Consider the following 27,175-nt stretch of genomic DNA (forward strand, 5'->3'; position numbering starts at 1 on the left):
TCCTTTTGGCAAGCAAGTCACTCTGCCAACCCACACTTAAGTGGGGAATTAAGCTCCATCTCCTTGAGGGAAGAGTGTCTGCACAAACCACTTAGAACTCTTCCATCCAGAAGATCTGTCTCTTCCCCATTTATTTATTCAAGAATTTATATCCATATGGACTGATGGCTGTTTATTTTATAATTTGGGTTATGATCTTAGTTATTTTGTTGTTCCAACTGTTACAGCTTTGGTCCCTGGACACTCTCTCAGGTGGCTCCTGTGTCCCTTTGCACAGACTAATCACTGTGTTTTTTGAGCACTTCCTTCATTACAAGCTGCTCCAGGCTCCTCTTATTCTCTGCCACAGCCCTAGAATCAGCCATCTGCCAAAGAGCCCTAGTTCTTTTGTTCTGGAAAATGGAATTAGAAAACCAAGATCTAGGCTCTCTGCATTTTCACTGCCACTGGGGTGTCACCACTCCTAGCCCTCTCTGTGGACAGTACTAGGAAATATATGTATGTATACTAACCGATGTGTATACACATTTTGTTTCATAGAGATGAAATAAAGTCATACAACTTTTTAGTCAAATACTTCTTTTTAAAAAGCCCGTATTTTGGGGCAAGTAGGTGGGTTAAGCGTCTGACACTTGGTCACTATCTCCCAGTTTCGTGAGTTTACTCCAATGAAAGGCTCTGCACTTGGCAGCGTGGAGCCTGCTTGGGATTCTTTGTCTCCCTCTCCCTCCCTCCTACTTGCACTGTGTCTGTTTCTCTCAAAATAAATAAAAAACTTAAAATTTTAAGTACATAAAAGTCCATGTTTTTATTTTATCCTAAAGTAAAATAGATTCTGAAAAGTAGAATTTTCTTAAAGCATAAACACATAGCCTGGTAAAAACACAGTAAAAGATTAATTCATATGTCGTACTAATAAATGATGAGAGGTTTTTTTTTTTTCTTTTTTCTTTTTTTTTCAACGTTTATTTATTTTTGGGACAGAGAGAGACAGAGCATGAACGGGGAAGGGGCAGAGAGAGAGGGAGACACAGAATCGGAAACAGGCTCCAGGCTCTGAGCCATCAGCCCAGAGCCTGACGCGGGGCTCGAACTCACGGACCACGAGATCGTGACCTGGCTGAAGTCGGACGCTTAAATGACTGCGCCACCCAGGCGCCCCTGTTTTTTTTTTTTCAAATATCTCTTAAAGTCATTATTTCTTTCATAATATGTAAGAACAAATAAAAACATTCTGCTTTTAGAGGACATAGTTACTCATATTCATGAAATATTTTGAAGGGAAAGAAGCATTTTTAGGTGTGATCACCACATACTTTAAGGATGTGGGATCTGAAAATAAGTAACTTTTGAGTATCACTGATTTTCTGTGAAAACTTTAGTTAAGTTTGATGACTTAAACAGCCTCCTTAACTGTGATACTGAACTAATTCTAGTTATTTCCACTCTGTTGAAATGTCAGGAATCCTCTGGGGAAGGAGGGCAATTTCATCATGGATTCTCAGTATGGAGACTTTCTCCAAGGAACTTTTCTACCCCTGAGTATGAATCAACAGTTGTTTTTTGGCAGTATGATTTTTTTTTTCCATTTATTTACTTGAGCGTAGGGGGTGGAGCAGAAAGAGGAAGAGAGAGAATCCCAAACAGGCTCCACACTGTCAGCACGGAGCCCGATGTGGGGCTTTAACTACGAAACCATGAAGTCATGGCTTGAGCTGAGATCTAAGAGTCACTTAACTGATGGAGCCACCCAGGTGCCCTACTATGACTGAGTTTTAAATAAACTTTACAAATATATAACAACACTCCTGAATTTACAACTCTATACTGCTGTTCCATTTCAAATACATTTGTGATCTAGCCCGGGGGCACCTGAGTGGCTCAGTCAGTTAAGCATTTGTGATCTAGCCCATGATATTGTCCCCTCTAATCACCAAAAAATTTATTTTATAATTTAGACATTAGGTATAGCTCTGCTTTTAACAACCATGCTGAAATAACCAGGTCTGCCATCAGTTCATAGAGATATCTTCATATTGGCAGTAAATAGTGCTTTCAGTGTTTCAAACTACCTGGGATGCTCGAAGAACTGGATCCTGATTTAATGCTGGAGCTGGATAAGGAAGTCCAATCATAAGCCGACTCTGTCCTCTTCAGGGCTTCTTGATAGTTCATGTAGAGCTGTTTCCCATACTAAACAGAAGGCAGTAAATGGTGACGTGAACTTTACTGGGTATGATACAGATGGGTGAGGTAAGACAGGGGGATGCATTTCTGTTTACTGATTCATAGTTTGCATTAAAATTAATACCTATAAATACTTCAAAAGTTATTTTATTACCAGTAAATTATAATCTACTCTTATTTTTCATTTTAATAAAGATACCAATAAATTAACATTTCATTCATATTCCTTATCAATATAAAGATTTTTTTTGTTATTCCTAAGGCAACTCTGATTTTATAGCTATAATAAATTTTATTTTACTTAATGGGCAAAAATATTCCTTCATGTATTATGTATAATCTTCTTCAAGATGTCCTTAAAATTTTTTTCAAGAACTTCCTTTTTTTAAAGAGTTTTAGATTCACAACAAAATTGAGAGGAAGGTACAGAAACTTCACATATGCCCCTGCTACTACCCATGCACCATCTCTCTTTTATCAACATTCTCCACCAGAGGGTGCATTTGTTTCCATCAATGAATCTACATTAACACCTTATAATCAAAGTCCATAGTTTACCTTAGGTTCACTCTTGGTGTTGTACATGCTATGGGGTTTGAAGAAATGTATAAAGATATGTATTCACCATTACAGTATTACAGAGTATGAATATTTTCACTGACCTAAAAATCTGGTGTCCTGGTTATTCATCCCCCTACTCCCACCTTGAAGCAATTTAATTCTCAAAAACTTTCTTTGACTTAGGCTAAACTCTGCCACAGAAGAATCATGTACTGTGTTCTCCAGAGCCAAAATAAATCACTCTGATGCTACACTTTTACCAGCAGTATGATTTCATGGATACCAACTGTTAAATGTCTATCTCCTCACCAAAGAAAGAAGACATTTCAAACATAAAACTCAGAAAACACTGACAAAATCATAAACATGAAATGATTAGAATTGTCATGACAATCAAAACCACATGAAACACCTCATCATATTCTATCATCAAACCAAAAACAAAACAAAACAGAAACAAAAACACCCTACCTTTGCAATGCGAATACCATTAACCCACTGGTGCAGGGTCCTCACATCATCACAACAAAGGTACTTGATATACTGAGATTTCTTCTGGATCTGTGGGTGCTGCAATATTAAAGGCAAAGTCTAATTCAGTCCCCTGGAGAACTAAAGAAAAACTATCAAAGCTGAAACATACCCTGACAAGTTATAGGCCATTAGAGTAATGACCAAAAATAATTTAAACCTCTTATGTGGGCATAAGGCCAAATAAAATGGCCCATAAGTATTTTTACAAAATAAACTACAAAGAAACTTATGTTAAATTTTAGGTCAAGATATATGCAAGGTAAAAAATACCTTCATGTCATGGCTAATTCCCAAATACCTTCTGTATTTCAGAGAAACAGGCCATCAAGGTTAACAAATCAATATAACTCTTCATCTGTAAGACTATGAAAGGGAAAATTTTGGTTTCACTTTGAACCCATTGGAATCATGAGTTCAGAAGACTCCAAATGAGAGCGTCTTCGGTAAAGCTTCTAGAGCTTCTGTGGAGGTGAACCAATGGGTGGAGTGGGTGAAGTGCAGGACACAGCACCTAAGACAGAAGTGGGTGCTCACACCTGGTGCAGTGGTGCCCCCTTTGTGGCCTGAGCACTGCCCTGCACCCCTTCTACCCACAGCACGTACCCTCCAAGGAATGAGCAGCCTTTCAACTGCACCATCAGAATGAGTTTTCACAATCCAATGTACTTTTCAGCTGCAGCTAGGATGGGAGATGACTGACCAGACCAACTACGCAATGCAAGTGCTAGAATGGACTGAAGGTATTTTAACTCTACTGGGCCACAACCTGGAAAGAAAAGCCCCAAATCACACTTGGTTCTGGATGTAATGGTTGTTAATTTATTACTTCTTTTTTCAGTTATTCTGAAAAAACTTTGAAATGGCTATATTTTACCTGGGGAAATATTTACAATTATGTTCAATTATGAGAGGCTTTAAAGATTCTCTAACCACATTTGTTGTGGGAATCCATGAGATCAATAAAATAAGTTGGTTGAGCATCTGACTCTAAATTTTGGCTCAGGTCATGATTTCACGGTTGTGGGATCAAGCCCCCACAAAGGACTCTCCGCTAGGGATTCTCTTTCTCCCTTTCCCCCTCCCCCCATGCACATCAGTCTCTCTCTTCCTCTCTCTCTCTCAAAAAAGAGATCCATTTCTCTGGTCTACAGTGTGAGGAATTTAAATCCATTTATTTTATTCTATGCATTGCTTTAGAAAGCTCAGCTCCTATAATAAAACATTTAATACCAAAACCAATTTAGTTACTAAAGGCTATAGTCAAAGTTTTAAACAATAAGTCCTCAGCAAAAAGAGGTTAGCAAAACAATACTTAACAGTTTTCTCTCCTAATTCTATAGGTTCCATGGCCTTCTCTTGGCATATATTTCCTCATCCTTATTAAATTACATTATAATAAACCACCATAGCAATCTTGAAAAAGTAAAGGAGGACAGGTAGAGGAGATGTATTTTCCATACAAGAAAGAAGAATTCTATCTCATTCATTCATGTAACAGAAATATTAAGAACTGTTAGCCAAATCTTTAAGTAGGTGTTGGGATATACTGTGAGCAAAACAGAAGAAGTCACAGTCCATGCAGAAGATAAAATGGGATGGGGCGCTCAGGTGGCTCAGTCGGTTAGATGTCCAACTTCAGCTCACGTCATGATCTCGCAGTTCATGAATTTGAGCCCCACATTGGGCTCAGTGCTTACAGCTCAAGAGCCTGGAACCTGCTTTGGATTCTGTGTCTCCCTCTCTCTCTGCCCTTCCCCCCTCACTCTATCTCTGTCTCTCAAAAATGAACATTAACAAAAAAAAAAAAGATAAAATGGGATGACTGAAAAAGAGCTTTTTTCAGTATTGCCAGCTAGCTCTTGAAGAGTAGCTGTTCTCCATCTCCTGCTTCACTCAGGCACTGCCTACAGGACATGGTGTGGACATCTGAACAAAGGTCTACAAGGTGGCACTCAGCCTTTACCACCACCCCCTCTATGGTGATTCACAAACCGTTCTTGACCAATTCCTTCCATTTCCCGAGAGCAGGGCTACCTACCACACATGGGCATTCAACTGCAGCAGTGGCCCTGCCTGAGCGTTCGTGTTCTACTCATTCTCTACATTAAGGGAGTATTTTTATCAATAAAATATCAGAGAAAATCAAAGAGAAACAATCTTCCATCCTCTCATTTCTCTAACCTGGGAATCCATATAACACCCTGAAGAATACTATGGATATGATTATTTGAGTATCTGCAGATTACCTGCTAGTTTAAAGTTCATTTTTGGACCTCATAACTTCTCTTTTCTAACTTCCCACGTAATAGAGACAATCCTTCTATAGCCTTCATTACGGTCACCCAGGCTCCGCAATAATACCTCAGGCAGTTGCCTGTTCCACCAAAATATTATTTTCTTAAAACTGGCATTTATTGGGGTGCCTGGGTGGGTCAGCTGATAGAGCATGGGACTCTTGATCAGGAGTCATGGGGCTCTTGAGCCCTATGTTGGGCGTAGAGATATAAAGTGCCATTTATTGAGCACTTAGTACATACCAGGCATTATGCTAAATATGTCACATATGTTAATTAGTGCATTCCCTCCTCAGGAAAACCTGATGAGTTACATATTACTATCTTCACCAAATGAAGAGAAACTGAGGCTCATTACTCCAAATTGCTCACATATTCATGCTTATTAGTGAAAGAACTAGGATTTGAAACCATGCCATCCATTCCAGGGCCTGTACCTTTAATTATAATGTCATACTTCTGTCTTATTAGTGGTGATATCTTCTTCCAAAAAATGATGCCTCTCTCCTCTTTTTCCCCCATTAACATTCCACCACTGTAAACATCACACAAGAGCTAGGAGCAAGTGTGGAGGAAACATTCTTTGTCAAAAACCAAAAGCTTAACATTTAGATTCTTAAAGATTGCAAAGAAAAAAAATATATATATATATAATCAAATTGTTCCCCTAAACAAATTAACAGCTATTTTATCATTTCATCTTTAAAATGATGTGGATTTGGAAAGTTTGCATTCTCTCATAAAGGACAAAATCTGAGGGGTGCCTGGGTGGCTCAGTCCATTAAGCTTCCAGCTTTTGATTTCAGCTCACGTCATGATCTCACAGTTCATGGGTTTGAGACCTGCACTGAGCTCTGTGCTAAGAGCATGGAATTTGCTTGGGATTCTCTCTCTCCCTCTCGCTCTGCCCCTCCCCTGCTCTCTGTCTCTCTCTCTCAAAATAAAAATGAATACACTTAAAAAAAAAAACAAAGGAAAAATGTGAGAATTAAATAAAAATATTTAAGAATACAGTAGGAAATTCAGGATTACTATTGTACTATCAGATTAATTTTCTCTGTTTATGCCAAAAATTTGATTGAGATAGGTAATTCTTTTTTTTTTATGATTATTTATTTTTAAGAGAGACAGAAAGACAGCATGAATGGGGGAGAGTCAGAGAGAGGGAGACACAGAATCTGAAGCAGGCTCCAGGCTGTCAGCAGAGCCCGACACGAGGCTCGAACTCACAAACCGCGAGATCAAGATCAAGACCTGAACCAGTTGGATGCTTAACCGACTGAGCCACCCAGGTGCCCCGAGACAGGTAATTCTTAAAACTAAGTAAAAGTAATGCTCTAAAATCACAGTCCAACTGCCAAAGGAAAACCAATGAATATATACTACCCATTTATTACTTTGGAAACACAAATAGGCTTGAAAATTAATTCTCTCACTAACATGTAAGTTAAAAAACAAAATACATAACACTCAATTCTACTACTTCCACCATTATCATATAACATCTTTCTTTTAATAATGGTGTTTGAAGTTCATTTTCATATTCCACCTCTAAATATTAACCATTTTTTCTTTCTTACCTAACATACTAAAATAAATTACTTTGCCTCATTTCTTTAGGAATAAACATTTAGACCTGGGTAAGATGAGCTATATTCCAACAATTACCATGGTATATGTATTTTAGAAATGTAAGTTTCCTTTAAGTAACGTATATACACGCATACACATGTATCCAACATGTACGGAGCTCTTTCAGATAATAGATAACGTATGTCCTATTTATTCCCTCATTGTCATATTTCATGAGCAAACTCTTCCCATCATTTTTATTAATACCTTTAAAAAAACTAATTGCTGGGGCGCCTGGGTAGCTCAGTTGGTTGAGCGTCTGACTTCAGCTCACGTCATGATCTCACAGCTGGTGAGTTCGAGCCCCGCATCAGGCTCTGTGCTGACAGCTCAGAGCCTGGAGCCTCCTTCAGATTCTGTGTCTCCCCCTCTCTCTGCCCCAACCCACTTGCATTCTGTCTCTGTCTCTCTCAAAAATAAATACATAATAAAAAAAAAAACACCTAATTACTAAGGGGCGCCTGGGTGGCTCATTCAGTTAAGCATTGGACTTCTGCTCAGGTCATAATCTCATGTTTCGTGGGTTTGAGCCCCACATCTGGCTCTGTGCTGACAGCTCGGAGGCTGGAGCCTGCCTTGGATTCTGTGTCTCCCTCTCTGCCCCTCCCTGCTCATACTCTGTGTCTTTCTCTCTTAAAAATAAATGAACATTAAAAAAATAAAAAATAAACTAGTTACTAAACAATGTGCTTTATTACTTTCTACAAGTGTGTATTATATTTCCTGTATCCTGCATTTTACTGGAAGAACTGACTCAGTCATTATAGCCCAAAGGTGATAAGTAGAATCAGACCCTATAAATATTTACATTTGTGTAGATCCTGTGTGGCAGCATTTTTGGGTTTGTTAGAACTCATATGCCCAAGAATAAAAATACTTACATAGGCAAAATCTAGTACAGACTTTGCAGGAAAAAAAGGCAGGTCTTAAATACTAACAGTTGTGTCGTCTCAAGAACATTGATCCCTCTAAACCTCAGTTTCCATATCTGAAAAATGGGGACTCTAGAACACATCTGTGTGACACTGTCATGCAGTGCTTCTAGCGCAGTGTCTGCTACCCTAGAGTTCTTCGATAAATGACAGCCATTATTTTTACTACTATTTGTGCCTAGCGGTATGGTTTATTTCAGTACCTTGAACATTTTTAGATATAAATAGGTAGGCAATATAAATATATGAATTCAGCTTAACCTACACTTCACCAAAAGCAAATATGAAGTACATAAATTACTATATAAGCTAGCAAACAACTCCTCTGAACAAAAATATTCCTGACCTAAGAATTCTGTGAGCTGCAAAAGGGATTAAAATAATAGCGGTGATAATTAATTTTGGCTGTAAGAGACACTGTTTGTTGCCTTCCTCACAGCTATTTCTTCTCCTCTACTTCTTTTCTGAAAGAGCCTCAATTTTGTTTGGAAGTCTGTCAATCCCTCATCTTAGGATGTGCATTCTGATTAGGCTAAGCCAAAAATAATGGAATTAACATAACCAAGGAAAGACCTGTACTACGAGAACTATAAAACACTGATAAAGAAATGGAAGATGACACAAAGAAATGGGAAGACAGTCCAATCTCATGGATTGGGAGAACAAATCTTATAACGCCCATATTACCCAAAGCAACCTATAGCTTTAATGCAACTGCTATCAAAATACTAACAGCATTTTTCATGTAACTAGAACAAATAATACTAAAATTTGTATGAAACCACAGAAGACCAAAAATAGCCAAAGCAATCTTGAAAAAGAACAATGAAGCTGGAAGTATCATAATCTCAGATTTGAAGATATACTACAAACCTGTAGTAATCAAACAGTATTACTGGCACAAATAAAGGACACATAGATCAATGGAACAGAATATAAAATTCAGAAAGAAACCCATGCTTATATGGTTAATCTATGCCAAAAGAGGCAAGAATATATAATGGGGAAAAGACAGTCTTTTCAACAAATGGTGATGGGAAAACTGAACAGCTACATGTAAAAGAATGAAACTGGGCCACTTTCTTACACCATACACAATAATAAACTCAAAATGGATTAAAGACCTAAATGTGAGACCTGAAAACCATAAAACTCCTAAAAGAAAACACAGGCAGTAATCTCTTGGACATCAGCTCTAGCAACATATTTATGAGTATGTCTCCTCAGGCAAGGAAAATAAAAGAAAAAAAATAAACCCTTGTGGCTAGTCGGTTAAGCATCCAACTTCAGCTCAGGTTATGATCTCACAGCTTGTGAGCTCGAGCCCCATGTCAGGCTCTGTGCTGACAGCTCAGAGCCTGGAGCCTGCTTCAAATTCTGTCTCCCTCTCTCTCTGCCCCTACCCCACAAAATGAATAAATGTTAAAAAAAAATTATAAAAAAACACAAACTATTGGGACCACACCAATATAAAAAGCTTCTGCACAGCAAAGGAAATCATCAACAAAAGGACAACCTACAAATGGGAGACGATATTTGCCAATGATGTGTCAAATAACGGGTTAATATCCAAAGTATATAAAGAATTTACACAACTCAATACCCAAAAAGACAAATAATCTGATCAAAAAATGAGCAGAGGATCTGAACAGAATTTTTCCAAATAAGACATACATATGGCCAACAGACACAGAAGATGCTCAACATCATTCATCATCAGGGAAACGCAAATTAAAACCATAATGAGATATCACTTTACAACTGTGAGAATGGCTAAAATCGAAAACATATGATATAGCCAGTGTTAGGATATAGAGAAAAAGGAACCTTTGTGCACTGTTGGTGGGAATGCAAACTGGTGCAGCCACTATGGAAAACAGTATGGAATTTCCCCTCAAAATTAAAAATAGAATTACCATATGATACAGTAATTTTGCTACTGGGTATTTACCCAAAGAAAACAAAAACACTAATTCAAAAAAATACATGCACCCTTATGTTTATTGTAACAATATATACAATAGCCAAATTATGGAAGCAACCCAAATGTCCACTGATAGATGAATGGATAAATAAGACATGGTGTGTACACACACACACACACACACACACACCCAGAGGAGTATTCCTCAGCCATAAAACAATGAGATCTTGCCATCTGCAACATGAATGAACGTAGAGAGTATAGTGCTAAGTGAAATAAGTCAGAGAAAGACAAACAGCATAGGATTTCACTCATATGTGAAATTTAAGAAACAAATGAACAAACAAAAAAAGACAAAAACAGACAAATACATAGAACTGGTGGTTAAGGGGGCATGGGTGGGGGGACAGGAGAAATAAAGGGGATTAAGAGTACATTCTTCTTAATGAGCAAGAAGAAATGTATAAATTATTGAATTATATTGTACACCTGAAAGTATTAAAACACCATCTGATAATTGTGCTTCAATTTAAAAAATAATTAAAAAAAAAAAGGTACGCATGTCCTCAGGCCAATGATTCTCAAGAGAAGGACTGTTGGTAGCTCCTGGGAAATATTTCCTCACTCTTAGACAAATACAGGGAGTAACAGTCCCTCTTCTGCTGCTGGATTTTTCTAGATCCATTGCATCATGGATCCATCATCCAGGTGATGCCTAGAACTACAGTGGTCATCTGTACCTGTGAAGCAAGCCAGCCTGAGGATAAGCTGATAAAGCAGAAGATGGAATAGGGAAAGAAGGAAGAAATTTCGGTTCTTACAACCCTGACTCCTTGAAATAACCAACTCTTACTGCCTTCATGTTATGAGACCCCTAAATAACTTTCACTTATATGGGTTATGTCTACTGATACTTACCTTATAAGAAATTAAAACTGAGAAAAATTAAAATAACAAAAGTATACAAATATATGTTCCATTACCTAAGACAGCAAAATTATCATCACATGTCATGTAATCTCTTAGAAAACTCCACAATACATTTGTGAGAGAATGAGAGTGTAAAAGACAAATAACATCTCAGCATTACCGAATAGTAATTTTGACACCACAGTCCCCTTGACAGAGTTTCAGGGACTCCCAGGGAGCTTGGACTTTATTTTGAAAACTACTGGATTGAGCTACTTTGTAATGACTTTTAAAAAATTATTTGTTGCTATAACCTAAATGATACAGTGGTATTCTCCAGGAAAGGATTATTTAATAAAGGGGTACCATTACAATACAGTTAATTTTACCAAAGCAATGAAAACTCTACCCCCAAACTCAACTGACAATTCTCAGAGAAAAGAAAAATCAATGACATAAACATGTAGACATAAGTAGTTACCCAAGAGGTAACTAAGATGGAACCAATGAGGAAAACTTAAGTCATCTCCATAATTATCTTGAACTTTTATTTTTATTTTTTTAAATGTTTATTTATATTTGAGAGAGAGAGACACACACACAGAGTGCGAGCAGGGGAGGGGCAGAGAGAGAGGGAGACACAAAATCTGAAGTAGGCTCCAGGCTCTGAGCTGTCAGCACAGAGCCCGACCTGGGGCTTGAACCCACAAGCTATGAGATCATGACCTGAGCTGAAGTTGGATGTTTAACCAACTGAGCTACCCAGGTGCCCCTATCTTGAATTTTTAAATGTTTTCTTTATCAGTGTTCCAGAGATTACTTAAAATGCACTAAAAATATCAGTTCTCAAAAGCACAGTTATAGTCCGTGTGAGAAGCTCAAAAGTTTGGATAAAAGAGGGAAGAAACTCACTAAAAACAGCTCAGATAGGTCATAATATATGCATTGGCTATCAGGGCTATGGTTTGCTGGAAAAAGTGACAAAAATCATTTCTGGACCAGATATGAGCCAGTCCACTTTGAAATTGGGCACATTGCCCCCTGATGGTTCTGCTGGGTAAATACAGGAAAAGAACTAAAACACAAAATACCTATTTCCCATTTTTGGCTTTGATCTAAGTTTCCTAAAATTAGCCTGCTTTTAGATAAAAATCTCAAATTTAAAATTTAAATATTTTGTATATTCTGACCCAAAGCTTATACAGTATCCATTTCTTAGCAACATCAATCTAATTAGGGCTATTGAGTTAGTGGTCAGCTGTGGTTTAAGCATATACTTCTTTTCCTTACCATCCTTCACTATTCTCTTCAAAACTTAAAGAGAAGGCAAAAATAGTATACCAAATAGAGATATAAACTATTCTAAAATGTCCAATAACTAGCTCTATGTCTAACATCAATTAAAATTCCTAAAAAGAGGGGTGCCTGGGTGGATCAGTTGGTTAAACATTCAACCTCAGCTCAGGTCATGATCTCGCGGTTCATGAGTTTGAGCCCTATGTCGGGCTCTGTGCTGACAGCTCAGAGTCTGGAGCCTGCTTCGGATCCTGTGTCCCCCTCTTTCTCTGCCCCTCCTCTCTCTCTCTCTCTCTCTCTCAAGAATAAACATTACATTTTTTTTTAATTCCTAAAAAGAGAAACATGCTTACCTTTAGCACCAGACAATAATCTGTGGGTGCTTTGTATTTGTTCCGATAGTCCTGTCCATAATAAACATTGACATGATCCAGTTGGAGAAAGCACACCAGTTCTCGAGAGACCTAAGATAAAAACACCCAAAAGACTGAATGAACAATAATGTATAAAGAAGTAAATATCATACTTGGTTAACAGTTTCTGGTGGAGAATAAAAACTTTGCTTAGTGGAAATAGTGATATTTTGTAGATAACAAGACAGTGAGATTCTCTATAAATGTTCCTTCTTTTATCCATAATGCAACAAAAAGGCAGTCCATTTCACTTACTGCCTGCCATTCACAATGAACACACTTACTTGGAAAGGGTGGCATTTTAAAGAGACTTTAAATATAATATAGTATATTAAATACAACATAGTATAACAGAGCTCTGGAAAAAAATAAAGAATCGTGTAGTTCAGGGCTTGTAATGCATATCTCAAGTACAATGATTCTTAAGTCAGCGTTTCCTCACCTTAAATAGAGGCAACAAAATATACCTCTTAGGATGGTGGTTAAGACTGGATAAGATGATGCTGTAAAGAGTTTAAAACAGTGCTGGTCCCTAGTAAGCAGAGAAGTGACAGCTACCAAACGGGCCCTCAGCAGGAGCATATTATCCCAGTGAGGCTGAAATGCCTATAATCCCAAAAATCTATTATCCCCAAACAATAACAAGCAAAACCTACTCTGACAGAAGTTCCAAAAATACTAAATAACAGTATGATTTCAAATGTGACAAGATAATTGAGATGGGCCCAATGAATGACCAAAATGTGACCACTTTCAGGGGTCTTTTTCTTTATAACAGATCAATAAACAAAGCAGTATCCTGTGTGTCCTACAAGAGTTGAAACCATCAGAGCCTGGATTCACCCTCTCAGCATACTCACTGCAGATTAAAATCAATTGCCATAATGAGGAAGCTCAAAAGCCAACAGAAGGGACACACCTTTGCTTTTCCTTTAGGGACATAGTAGATACCAGATGCTCGCAAGAGAAAATAACGCTTTTTCCAGGACTTTTTACCATCATCTTTCAGCCACAGGACTCCTTCAATTTCTGGTACAGTTACAGAACTTCCACAAAAACATTCCTAAAATAAGAAGATGATTTGGAAAGACATGTGATCTTTTGATTCTCAAAACAAAACTGTGTTTAGCCTGTAAAATCCATGATACTATAATTAAACCAAAATGGCTTTGTAGTAAAACCACATTGCTAATTTTACCTCAGTTAGAACATCCTATTCTAAACATCATGTAGATTTATTGTGAAACAACTATGGCTATCCCTATGAACTTTCACCTGACACTTAAAAAAAAAAATGTTTTTTAAATGTTTATTTTTGAGATAAAGACAGAGTGGGAGTGGGGGAGGGGCAGAGAGAGCAGGAAACACAGGATCTGAAGCAGGCTCCAGGCTTTAAGATGTCAGCACAGAGCCTGACATGGGGCTTAAACTCACAGTCCATGAGATCATGACCTGAGCCAAAGTTGAATGTTTAATTAACCGAGTGAGCTACCCAGGTACCCCCCCCCCTTTTTTTTTTAACTTAGAGAGAGAGAGAGAGAGCGTGCACACGAGTGAACATGGGTATGCAGGTGCGGGTGAGAGGGGCAGAGGGAGAGAAAGAATCTTAAGCAGGATCCATGCTCAGGGTGGAGCCTGACTCAGGGCTCCATCCTATGACTCTGAGATCATGGCCTGAGTCAAAAATCAAGAGTCAGATGCTCAACCAACTGAGCCACCCAGGTGTCCCTACCTAACACTGTTTTGAAGAAAGTAAGCTGAACTGTCAACTGAGCTGCATGTAACAGGATTTAAATGCATCTGTAAACAGCATTTACACTGTAACACTAAATTTAATAAATTAGTATAACACTAAATTTAATAAAAGTCTCAGAGCTAACATAAGCATTAGATTTTATTTTTTCTCCAAATTAACAACACATTTTGATTAGCTGTCAAACTAAATTTTAAAAGAAAGCAACCTGCTAAGTGATAAATTAAAATTCACAATTTAAAAATTATCAATTTATATGATTCTAAAACAAAGAGGTCATTTATTTTCTAAAGATTTATTTAAAATTTTTTTTTTAACGTTTTATTTATTTTTGAGACAGAGAGAGACAGAGCATGAACGGGGGAGGGGCAGAGAGAGAGGGAGACATAGAACTGGAAGCAGGCTCCAGGCTCTGAGCCATCAGCCCAGAGCCCGACGCGGGGCTCGAACTCATGGATCGCGAGATCATGACCTGAGTTGCAGTCGGACGCTTAACCGACTGAGCCACCCAGGCGCCCCAATTTTCTAAAGATTTAAAACTAAGTTGAAAGCAATGTAAACTCAAAATTATGAATTCTAATGTCTATATTAGATAAAAATGTAATTAAAAAATCAGTTATGTATTTGGTAAGAGAAAAATAGAAATCCTTACTAAATATTAACATAGAATATTTTGAACCTAAATTAATTTCTCTCTTCTCCAAGTACAGAGAAATCAGGAATTATAAAGAGGATTTTTTTTTTTAACGTTTATTCATTTTTGAGACAGAGAGAGACAGAGCATGAATGGGGGAGGGGCAGAGAGAGAGGGAGACACAGAATCGGAAGCAGGCTCCAGGCTCTGAGCCATCAGCCCAGAGCCCGACACGGGGCTCGAACTCATGGACCGCGAGATCATGACCTGAGCTGAAGTCGGACGCTTAAACGACTGAGCCACCCAGGTGCCCTAAAGAGGATTTTTAATTGTAACTAGTATTACTATGAAAAGGTGAGTGTTGATCTTCATTTTCCTAATTGCCTTTTTGCTAACTAAGTTTATTCTGGTTTTTAAATATACTAACTTCTTTGATTTTAGTTCTCTAAAATCAGCAAAGGCCAAAAAACAAAAAACTGAATTATGTTTGAATTTATTTTATTAACACTGGGGCGTATGTATGTATGTGTGTGTGTGTGTGTGCATGTGTGTATGTATGTATATATGTGTACATCTTAAAAGATCATGATTTATAAAATTATTTGAATTATATAAAGGTAAGGCTTGAAGTATTCCGTAAATAACTAAGTATATTCAAATTTCTCTTTGGGTAAATAGATAAAACACCACAGTCATGTCCTTCATTGACTAGCCTTTTTTCCCCACCTGTCTGCTTCTAACAGCTCATGACTCCTTTTTAGTCCACTGATATATTACTTGGCAAAATAACAGATTTTAAGAGGTTCTTCAGTGGCCTAACAGTCACATAGTTGAATTCTCCCCCTCAGGATATAGAGGAATATAGGCTTCTCTAGTTGCAAGTGCAATTATGAATATATAGCATTGATATACTCAACTTCAAAAAAGGTGCTTAGTATTTTAATATTTTAATGTGCAGGAAAAAAGACGGTGAGGGGAGTGAAGAGTCATACCTCCAACAGCACTTCTTTATTTCTATCTGCCATCTCAGCGGTTTCCTTTTTCCCCAGAAGATAATTCTGGAAAAATAAATAGATGAAAGTTAAGGAATAAACCCACCCTATTATTCCCTTGGAACAGGTGCATATATGATTTCTTCTAGAGATTTCGCAATTGTGTCTTCTTGTATAGAATGAGAGGAATACTGCTCTGAAAAGTAACTGGTGCATGAGCATCAGGGCTAAAATGCCTCCTCCTCCTCATTTTTCCCAATATCTTGAACTATTCCATAAACAGCCCTGCCCCAAATCCGGAGGTGATATCACATGTAACAGATGGCAAATGTTTTCAACAACTGATGAAAGGACCTGAAAGGTTTACAAATTTAGTAGAGTAAGGCAAATTTCCTTAAAATATGCTAAGCTTAAGTGATCCAGATACAAAAATTTTAATTTGTATTCTGGCTTTAAGAGAAGAAATTCTCAATTCTCTGAGACTATCATTATATCATTTGCTTGACTCAACTAAAATCTGAATTCTAATTCTAAACTTTTTCATAATCACGTATAAAAGGATCTATTAATATTCCCAAATGTGTACTGTTCACTAAAAATATCTGGTGAAAATGTATCATGATTAAGCTGTCTGAAGGATAATTATTTAATACTTTTAACACTGCAACCATTTTTCATTACTTCCTTTTATAGTGGAGTTGTTTTCTCTTACCTACTGATTTTTATAAAATATTTGTGTTAGGAAGTATTAAACATTCTGAAATAAGCAAAGATGCCAAATAAATCAAGGTAACTTAAACTAGAAGGTAGAATCATTTATAATCAAGGTTATTGAGATTTTTTAAAAAGTCAAAATAAAGTGTCAACTGGATAAATGGAGGAAGTAGAGAATTTAAATATGAAAGTACTTTTCTTTGATAGATGAGAAGCTCACCAAATAAACAGCTGAGTTCAACAGCTCTGGATTACAAAGAGGAGAAACCTGGTATCTCCCTGGAGTTCCTTCTGATGCCCCAAAGGCTCACCCCATCTGGCTCTGTGAGACTGGTAGCCTCTTTGAGGCCTGACACCAGGGCCCCAGCAGACCTTCCACTTCAGCAGTAGTGAATGCTCCCATGAGGTTTTGAAACCACAATGCTCCAACTAGGTGGTTGTCAGTTTTTTGTTTTTTGTTTTAAACTCTATTAACTTAAAAGTAATAGAATAATGTAAGGTGAACATTTAGAAATCATGGCTTCTGTAAGTTATTCAGTCTCACCTGTGGGTTTTTGAAAAGTGCATATTTTTCTATACGTTCCATAAATATAAGCTTGTTTTGGCTATCTCTTGTCCAATTAAGAAGATTTTCAACCAAGTTTTCATGGTCTTCAAAGATTCTCTCTGTCCCAAAATAAAATATCAATATTTTGTTAGTATTCATCAGACCTGCATCAAAGGTATGCAACCTTGTGAAGTAATTCAGAGCGGAACCACACAATTTTAACTGACATTATAGTCCCTGGCCCTTAGGGATTATCTGGTCTTCCCTCTATTTTCATATAAGGAAATGTGCCCAGTGGTGTTAACTGATTTCAGCAAAGTCACACAGATGCTACATGGAAGAATTGGGACTAAAATCTAGGTCTTCTGACTTCTGCGTCTTCCTCAGCCTTCAGCCTTTGCCATCCCACCCTTGAAAAAACAAACACCAAAATCCCCCAGCATGTTAGTTGCATTTCATAAATTCTTATATTAAGTATTCCCAATAGTATTTAGTTCTTATCATTTAAAAAATTTCCAAGATGTTTTCTTCTTTGGACTATTGGTTTTAATTTTAAACAGATGTATTTTCTAATTTCCAAATTAGGAATCAAAGAACATGTCTTATATATTAACCCATGTTCAAGGAACACATCCAGGATATGGATTTTTTGAAATTTCCTTTCAGGTGCTTATGGACTGACATTTGAATCAGTTTTTGAAAATATTCCATCTCTGCTTGAAAAGAATGCACACTGTCCTGTTATTAGTGTTCTTAATATGTCTATTAGATCAAACTTATTTTTCAAATCTCCTATATCCTTTTTTGTCTGCTTGATTATACTGATCACTGAAGAGATTCTTAGGTGAAAAGTTCTACTACAAAGGCTGACTTGTGAATTTCTCCTGGTAGTTCTGTCAACTTTTGCTTTATACATTGTAATGCCATTATCAGATTAACATTTAGAATGATTACATCTTCCTGGTGAAGATGTGTGGTTTCCTTTCCTAGTGATGCATTTTGCTTAGTCTATTTTGTCTGATCTTAACATACTTATCTTTTTTTTTAGTGAGTATCTTTCACACTCCTTTTACTTTCAATCTTTCTGTGTCTTTAGGTAATAGGTCTTTGGCAAGCAGGTGCATTTTACATTTTGTTTATTCATCCTTAATAATCTTTACTGTTTAACTGAATAATTGACAGTTCTTATAATTTGTTTTCACCATCTTATTTTGGGTACTTAGTAGTCCCTCGTTTTATTCATTCAACAAATACTGAGTGATCACATACTGTCTGAAGTATGTATGTTTGAAGCACTGTGCCATATATGATTAAATTAACAGTTTGTTAAGATACTGTAGCTAATTGTAATAGAGAAATATTACATATGTGGGTCTTTAATCTATAGCTCTGGATATATTCCAAAAACTAGCATCCAAACATTTTCTGTGTACCATGATGCCATACCTATAAACTCAAACCTTTCTAATTCTCTCAGAATAGTTATCAGCATTATTAGAATATATTTTATACATGTTAATAAACTAATAACTTATGGCTTAGTTTTGGGGGTGATGTATGTGTGTTCTGTGACCAAAGAATAATTAAACTTTTATTTCTCTGGAAACTGCTGTGAAATATTTAAAGATAAAAGAGGTAGGAAGAGCAATGCAAATACTTTTTAAAATAAAATATAAAGTTGAAATTGATTACTGATTCAATAATACCTAATAAAATAATAATTGCCAGGTTGCTATAATCACACAACTAATAATATAAAAGAAAACTTTTTAAAGAGTCCATGATGGCATTAAAAATGAGGAATTTTTGGGGCGCCTGGGTGGCGCAGTCGGTTAAGCGTCCGACTTCAGCTAGGTCACGATCTCACGGTCCGTGAGTTCGAGCCCCGCGTCAGGCTCTGGGCTGATGGCTCAGAGCCTGGAGCCTGTTTCCGATTCTGTGTCTCCCTCTCTCTCTGCTCCTCCCCCGTTCATGCTCTGTCTCTCTCTGTCCCAAAAAAAATAAATAAAAACGTTGAAAAAAAAATTAAAAAAAAAAAAAAGAGGAATTTTTAAAATTAGAAAATACCACACTACATTACAAATCATAGAAAACTAAGATTTAGTACATCTAGCTAAAAATAAAAAAGATGTTTTATGTTTTCCCTTTTAAAAGTCAAATGCTGGTCTAAGGAATTCAGAACAGGGATGCCTCAGTGGCTCAGTCAGTTAAGCACAGGACTTTGGCTCAGGTCGTGATCTCATGGTTTGTGGGTTCGAGCCCCGCGTCAGGCTGTGCTGACAGCTCAGAGCCTGGAGCCTGCTTCAGATTCGGTGTCTCCCTCCCTCTCTTGCTCTCTGCCCCTCCCCCACTTGCACTCTGTCTCTCTCTCTCAAAAATAAACATTAAAAAAAAAAAGGTAAGACTTGTTTTTAAAAAAATAAGGAACTCAGAACAAATGTGAATAGATATAATGATTTTTAGCAAGTGTGTCTATTTATGCAGTTACTTAAGGGAAAAAGTATTTTCTTACTTAAAAAAAACAAGTTTTAGCCATAAGATCTGAAGTGAAACTGGGAATGATCTTGCATTCAAAGAAATCTCAAAATACTTGATGAAAAAAAAGATAGTGTATGAAATCCAAAGTTATATATAGAAAAAAAAATATATAGATGTCTCAAAGTGTTTTTGTTAACACGCAAGCTGTTAGAATTACATAGAAACGAAAAAGTAAGTAAAGCAATTATACTACTAACCCATTTGTAATTCAGAGATGGTTTCTACGAGTGACCAGTCTAAACTATAACCGCAGTGGGATTTGTCCATTAGGTTGTCCAGCACTTGTCTCACCGTCTGCCTCTCATCCACCATCATTGTTTTAGAACTATCGTCAGACATGTGAACTCTGATCACCAACTATAACAGGTAAAAGGAAATTAAAAACAAACCGAAAAATAGGCATTCTAGAAATTTCTTCCAATATCAAGCAATGTTCTGAGTAATGTTCTTAGTTAAATATAAATTAAAACACAAATAATGACTTTATTATGCAAGAAACTCTAAAATTAGGTATCAAATAACCTACCTAAACAAATTTAAAGCATTTTTAAGGTTATCAGAAGACAATTGTGTTTTAGAATTTAAAACAAAGTTATTTCTTTATAATACATTTTATCTCCAAAAATACATGCGGAAAATGTATTAGGAAGAAATACCCCTCTATCTCTCCGTACCTTAGAAGTATGGTATATAAGCAAGGCAATTCTTTATAAATCTGATTTTAAAAATCCCAAACCAGGAAAACACCCAAATATCACCTTTTTCACTTGAGCCTCTTTAATTTTCTCCAGGGCAACTCTGATCTTCTCAGCTTTCAATTTTGCTGCCTGTTCTTCCTGTGAACACAAAGCACTTCAGGTAAACCGATGCTAAAATAATGAGAATTTTTGAAAAGTCTTTTTATCTTAAGGATGTTTGCCAGCATTGAATTTTAGTATCAATATAACTTCAGCCACTTACATAGAGCACATTTAAAAAATAACCCTACTCACTAAGTAAGATAGACATACAAAGAACATTTTTAAGATGAAGACTTGAAGATCTCTTATAAGACCAGATTCCACCTTCTAAAGGAAAAGCAATCTATAATGTAGTAAATCTATCAATCTGAAGCAGATAAATTTCAGGTTCTGAGGTAGGAGAAACAGGAATGCATAATGTGCTGTGGTATGGTCCTGCCAGTTTGTCACACCTGCACAATCCCTCAACTCTGAATTTACACTCGCCTCTGAAGTCCGGGCAATCTTCTGCATACTAATGTTTTGTTCTATTATACTAAAAATGTATCTTCATCATAAACAGCAAAAAAAAAAGTATCAGTTTATTTCTTTGCACTGACATAAAAGTCCCTAATAAAAAATACAGGTATGTTCTCATTAATATACCAATTCAGATAGAGAAGAATGCATTATACACTAGGTTTCATTCTACCTTAAAAAATATACAATATAACCAATGTCTTATGTCAGTTAAACTCAAATTTGTTTCTACTAACTCACTGATGAAATTTTTAAAATTTCAAATATAATTTCAAATATAATTTTCCAAATATCTAATTTCTAGTAACTTCTTTATAAAATTTAGAGAAGTAGTAATAAAATTATCAAGAACTACAACTACAGTTACACAGTTTAGTTTTTCCTAAAATAACATATAGTACTGTAATACTGGTACTTACTTGCACTTTCCAGCAATAGGCCATTGTATACTGTAGCTTTAATCTCCAGTTGAGAAAAACTCATATAAGTAAATCTTCACTTATGAAGGATTACTTTCTATTTCTAAGCTTTTGATTACTCTGGAAAATATCTAAGAAAAACATACACTACCATCTTATACATTCCTATATTTAATATAAGACTTAAAACAAAAGAAAACCCTGGTTATATCAGCCAACTTTACCTGCTCTGGATTATGATTAAAAAATACAATCCATATGTTACTCTTCACGAAAAAGCTAAAGCTTCCAGAGTCAAAAACAAAAACGAACTTCATTTATAAGATTTACTCCCTGTTCTCCTAAATTGTTGTCTTTCTTGTTTCTGAACTGTTCTCTTTCCATTTCATAATCTAGGCTATCTTCCCTCATTTCAAGCTTAATAGTTACTACTCTGTAGAACAGAGAAGAAAATAGTGGTTAGAGAAGATACTGGGCTCCTTTGCCAGAAATCAGATCCTTTTCAATGAAAGGAGCCAGTGAATTAACATAATAACTGAGGCGTGGAAATACTATCTGTAAACCCAATTAGGGAACAAAGAACTTTATTTTAACAATGGAGGGGGTAAGATAAGACTTGATTCTTAGACTATTCTAGGTATATTCTTTTGATTAAAGGATTAAATCCTGTATCCACCCCCCCCTCTTTATGCAAATAAACAACATAAAATATGTTGCCTGTGTATTTCACAGTAAGTTTCTTTTTTCTTTTTAATGCAGGCTATACAGTGAGAAAACTATGCTACTGTCATTAAAACTTAGTTTCTAGAATTCTGTGTCTTAGAGAAACAAACCATTATTAAATTACCAAACCCTGGGTTTCTAAGTACAGCACTACTCTAGAAAGGAATTTTGAATACTAGCATTTCCAGTGGTTTTTATGAAATCAGTTGACAGGTTTTTTTTTTTTTTTTTGGGTGGGGGGAGAGGAAAGAAGGAAGCACGAGTCTTACAAATGTTTTCTCAATGGGATAATGATCTTATGTTCCTCATGGCTCATTTCCCACATCTTTGTATTAGTATGAATGGCTGTTACAGAGAAGAAAAGTTTATCAAGGCATATTTTCAAGTTTTACTTCATGTCTCTGAAAAGCAAATTTAAACCTCAAAGTCTGGTGAGCAAAGACTGATATGCAAAATCAATGCTTTGTGTATTTGTAATATAAACATGAACTTCCAAAAGGCCAAATACTTTTATAACATTATAATTATTCTGCAGAAGTTAAAAAAAATTGTCCCCAAAGCCAAAAAACATTTTTAAAAGAAAAAGAATATTCAGGAGGATAAGACAAGCTACAGACTAGGAAAAAATATTTGCAAAATATTTATCAGACTTATCCGATAAAGGACTATTTATCTAAAATATACTAAGAACTCTTGAACTCAAGAAAATGAACCCAATAAATGGGTAAAAGACACAAATGAACAACTCACCAAAGAAGATACACACGTGGCTAATAAGCCTATGATGCTCAATATCATATGTCTTTAGGGAACTGCAAATTAAGACGAGATACCACTACACAACCTATTAAAATGGCCCAAATCTAAAACACTGAAAACATCAAATGTTGATAAAGTTGTGGATCAAAAGGAACTCACATACATTGCTGATGGGAATGCAAAATGGTACAGCCACTTTGGAAGATAGTTTGGTTGTTTCTTATAAAACTAAACATGCTCTCACAATATGATCTAGTAATCTGCTCCTTAGTATCTACCCAAATAAGGTGAAATTTACCTCTACCCAAAAATCTGCACACAGATGTTTATAGCAGCATTATTTATAAATTTGCTAAAACTTGGAAGCAACCCAGATATCCTTCAGTAGGTAAATGGATAAACTGTGCTACATCCAGACAATGGAATATTAGTGCTAAAAACAAATGATCAAGCCATGAAAAGACATCAGGGAAACTTTAACGCATATTACTAAGCAAAAGAAGCCAATCTGAAAAGGCTGCACACTATATGATTCCACTTTTTTTTTTAAAATTTACTTATCTGAGAAAGAGAAAGAGAGTGGGCATGCGTGGGTCCAAGTCGGGGAGGGACAGAGAGAGAGTCCCAAGCACACTCCGCACCGGCAGTGCAGAGCCTGATACAGGGCTCAAACTCACAAACCGTGAGATCATGACCTGAGCCGAAGTCAGATGCTTAACCAACTGAGCCACCCAAGCACCCTGCACACTATGATTCCAACAACAGGACATTCTAAAAAAAGGCAAAACTATGGAGATAGTAAAAAGACGAGTGGTTGCCCAGGGTTGGGGAAGAGGGAGGGATAAGTGGAGTGAAGCTATTCTTCATGATACAATGTTAGATACATGTCACTATACATTTGTTCAAATCCAAGACTGTCCTTGTTAATAAACTGGAGGGTTCCCAAGAGGGAACCCTACTGTAAACTATGGATTCTGGGTGATAATGATATGCCAACAAAGGTTCATCAGTTGTATCAAATGTACCATTCTGGTGGGGGATGTTGATCACTCTGTACCTTCCCCTCAATTTTACTGTGAATCTAAAAGTTCTCTACAAACATAAAGTTTATTTTAAAAAGGAATATACAAATTTGAATACTGCATTCTGATACTGGTTATAAATATAAAAATAATATTTTCATATTCCCCTTTTAGTATAATATTATTTGCCAAATACAAAAGAACACAACCAGTGCTACCTTTTGAAGCACTGATTAAAAAAAGTCATTCAATTGTAAGATTAGTTTCAATGAAGTTTTGTTCCACAGGCTAACAGGAAAAATGCTGACACACCAGAAGAAAGAATTAATGAAACAAGAGATACAGTGCAACCATTTGACATATATTAAACCAATTAGATTTCCTAGTCATCAGTAAGAAACCATCTTTATGTAAAGCACCCTAGGTGGGACTATGTAGAAATTTTTTTTTGTTGTTGTTTCTTTATTTTTGAGAGAGAGAGAGAGAGAGAGAGAGAGAGAGAGAGAGAGAGAGACAGAGAGTGAGTGGAGGAAAGGCCAGAGAGAGAAGGAGACGCAGAATGCGAAGCAGGCTCCAGGCTCTGAACTGTCAGCACAGAGCCCAATGTGGGGCTCCAACTCGTGGGGTCTTGAACTCATGAACCATGAGATCATGACCTGAGCCTAAGTCGGATGCTTAACCGACTGAGCCACCCGGATGCCCCTAGGTGGGGCTATTTTAACATCCAAATTCAGCCCTTCCACGTACTTAAAATACTACTCTTGATCTGTTTTAAAACTATATCAAGTTCAAATTTAAGAACTATGTGCTTAATGTCAACCTAGGCAAATTTTAGTTTATTCTTCTCCAGTTTATTAACAAGGATGATCCTTGCTAGAAGCTTTTTGAAGAAACAACTGATCAAGATACCTCTTACTTTTAGATTTTAGAGTCTGAATATCATTACTGGAGCAAAATTGAAAATAAAAATATTTATATCAAATTGCAGGATCATAGCATTTTATGCTTCTTATGGATAACCTCTTCCTCGGAAAGGTTGATTTCACCTACATTATCATGTTGACCCTAACAACCTAGGAGAGGAAGAAATTGTTTTAAGTTCATAAAGTGTACAATAAAGATCACTCTTTGTTGATATGTTTAGATTATATAGTAAGAAGACATATAGCAGTTTATTTATAAACTGACTTCAATACAAAGAACAAAGCCTTATTCATCTCATGTTCTCTTCTTTTTGTTAATGCAGAAACCCTCAGGTCTTAAGCCTTCTCTGCCCCTTATCTTTTGACTATCCCTTTCTCCACATTGTTTGTCCCACAGCCATCCTAAACGTAAGTAAAAGGTATCTCACACATACAACAACTTTCTCTACTACCCTGTCTCTTAAAAGAGCAAAAGACAACCCATTTTCAACCTGAAAAACTCCTGTGGGGCTATCAATAACCATCAAATGCCAAGCCTCTTCAAATTTACATAAAGAACAAAACTCAGTGAAGATCTTCTGATTAAATGAAAGCCAATGCTGTGGTTACACAGTGTTGAAGCATTCTCTTTAGTGTAAAAATTAAAATCTCACAGAAAGAGTGACAGTTGCTAAGAGATGGCCAATGAATTCCTTCAACTAAGAAATTATTAAGGCTTTGATGGTTCAGAACAAATCCAACTGAAATTAAGGGGTTAAAAAGTGGTTAGCAGTTTCTTTGGGATCTAGCTTCACATTTTACAAAAAGTTATGTAAATTTAAAAAGATTCCAAGGAAACTTTGAGTGGTAAATAGCTCACTGCCTATGAAATGTTCTACTCTTTACTACTTAGAGCCCAAATAATAATAGTAACAACTAGTTTATTTCCTTGGAGAAATCCGGACATTTAACATTAACTGAACACCTAAAACTTGCCACACACTATGAGACATCCTTGCACATAATATCTCACTTAATTCTGAATGATACAAGGCCAATATCATTATTATATCCATTATACTGATTAACCAAGGCCCAGAAAGACTAATCTTTCTAAGATCATACCGGCAGTTACCAAATGACTAACTACTTGCTCTCTCCACTATAATGTTGTCACAGTTCCTTTTGTTCTTAAACGTTATAGCACAAACTTATGGGAAAGCAGTAAATAAAAACTGCTTGTGAAAAATGAAAAGACTTACAGTAATATAATACCACTTTTGTAACTTCCCTGAAGCAAAGAAAATGGTGGTTAACATTATTAACAGTCCTTAGAAGTCACTAAAGGACCACTGTGTTATGTGACAGATGTTTGTTGAGACTATGCAGGCTTGGATCTGAGTGCAGGGGAGAGAGTTCCTGCTCTCAAGGAGCTTACATTTAAGGAGATAAAACAATAAAGAAATAGATGTATGATAAGTCAGTCAGGGATAAGTCCTACGGAAAAAAATAAAGCAGGGTAAGGGAGTAAAGAGTGACAAAAACACATTGTTAGATGAGGAGGTCAAGGAAGGCATTTAGAATGGTACCCAGAGTTTTAAGGGCATCAGATCAACAATGTGTCCTTTGTCCACTGCTCCATTTATGGCAAAGTAGTTCTGTGCTGGCACTAATGCCATTCTTAGAAGAAACTGGTTGGTATGGTTTTTGCAGAAGTTCCTGGCTCAGAACTGTATGTAGGATTGTTAGTTCGGTAATAGAGGTATAGGGACAACTGGATTTATATGGAAAAACAAAACAAAACAAAACAAAACAAAACAAAACATTCCCTTTGCTGCCTTGGCTTAAGCACAGTGCCACTATGTTCATTCTACTGGGTGTCACAATGTCTTAGTTTGGAAAAGTGCATATGAGAGGTGGGTCGTAACTGGGGCATGATGCTTTTTGGGTAAAGGGAACCAGACTGCCACAAAGGTGGCATGCAAGAGGTATAAATTCATTTTAGCTTCACAACAGCCAAATTCTGTGGTATTGAGGACACTGACATTGAGAAGCTCCTGCAGCATGGGTTATCTGGGGATTTCTACCACCTCCTTGACTCCATGCCCCATCCCAGCCTATGTGTTTAGGTTCTATGCTAATGAATCACATTCTTGCTCAAATTTCTTGTTGTATGTAAGCAGGGACATAGCTGGAGCCAGGTGTTGGCTATATAGACCAGCAGTTCCGAC

At 36.5% G+C, this 27,175-nt stretch overlaps 1 protein-coding gene across 1 annotated transcript in view; it reads right to left on the reverse strand.

Moving 5' to 3' along the window:
* The window catches only part of RAPH1 (Ras association (RalGDS/AF-6) and pleckstrin homology domains 1), a 103,893-nt gene that overhangs the window by 12,913 nt on the left and 63,805 nt on the right, over positions 1-27,175 (reverse strand). Inside the window, 8 exon segments of the mRNA XM_043577538.1 lie at positions 2,073-2,193; positions 3,220-3,318; positions 12,623-12,733; positions 13,602-13,745; positions 16,062-16,127; positions 17,320-17,441; positions 20,058-20,217; positions 20,619-20,696. Coding sequence (XP_043433473.1) covers positions 2,073-2,193; positions 3,220-3,318; positions 12,623-12,733; positions 13,602-13,745; positions 16,062-16,127; positions 17,320-17,441; positions 20,058-20,217; positions 20,619-20,696 — 901 coding nt within the window.

Source organism: Prionailurus bengalensis, chromosome C1, assembly GCF_016509475.1.
Source record: "Prionailurus bengalensis isolate Pbe53 chromosome C1, Fcat_Pben_1.1_paternal_pri, whole genome shotgun sequence".
In the NCBI taxonomy this organism is placed as follows: Eukaryota; Metazoa; Chordata; class Mammalia; order Carnivora; family Felidae; genus Prionailurus; species Prionailurus bengalensis.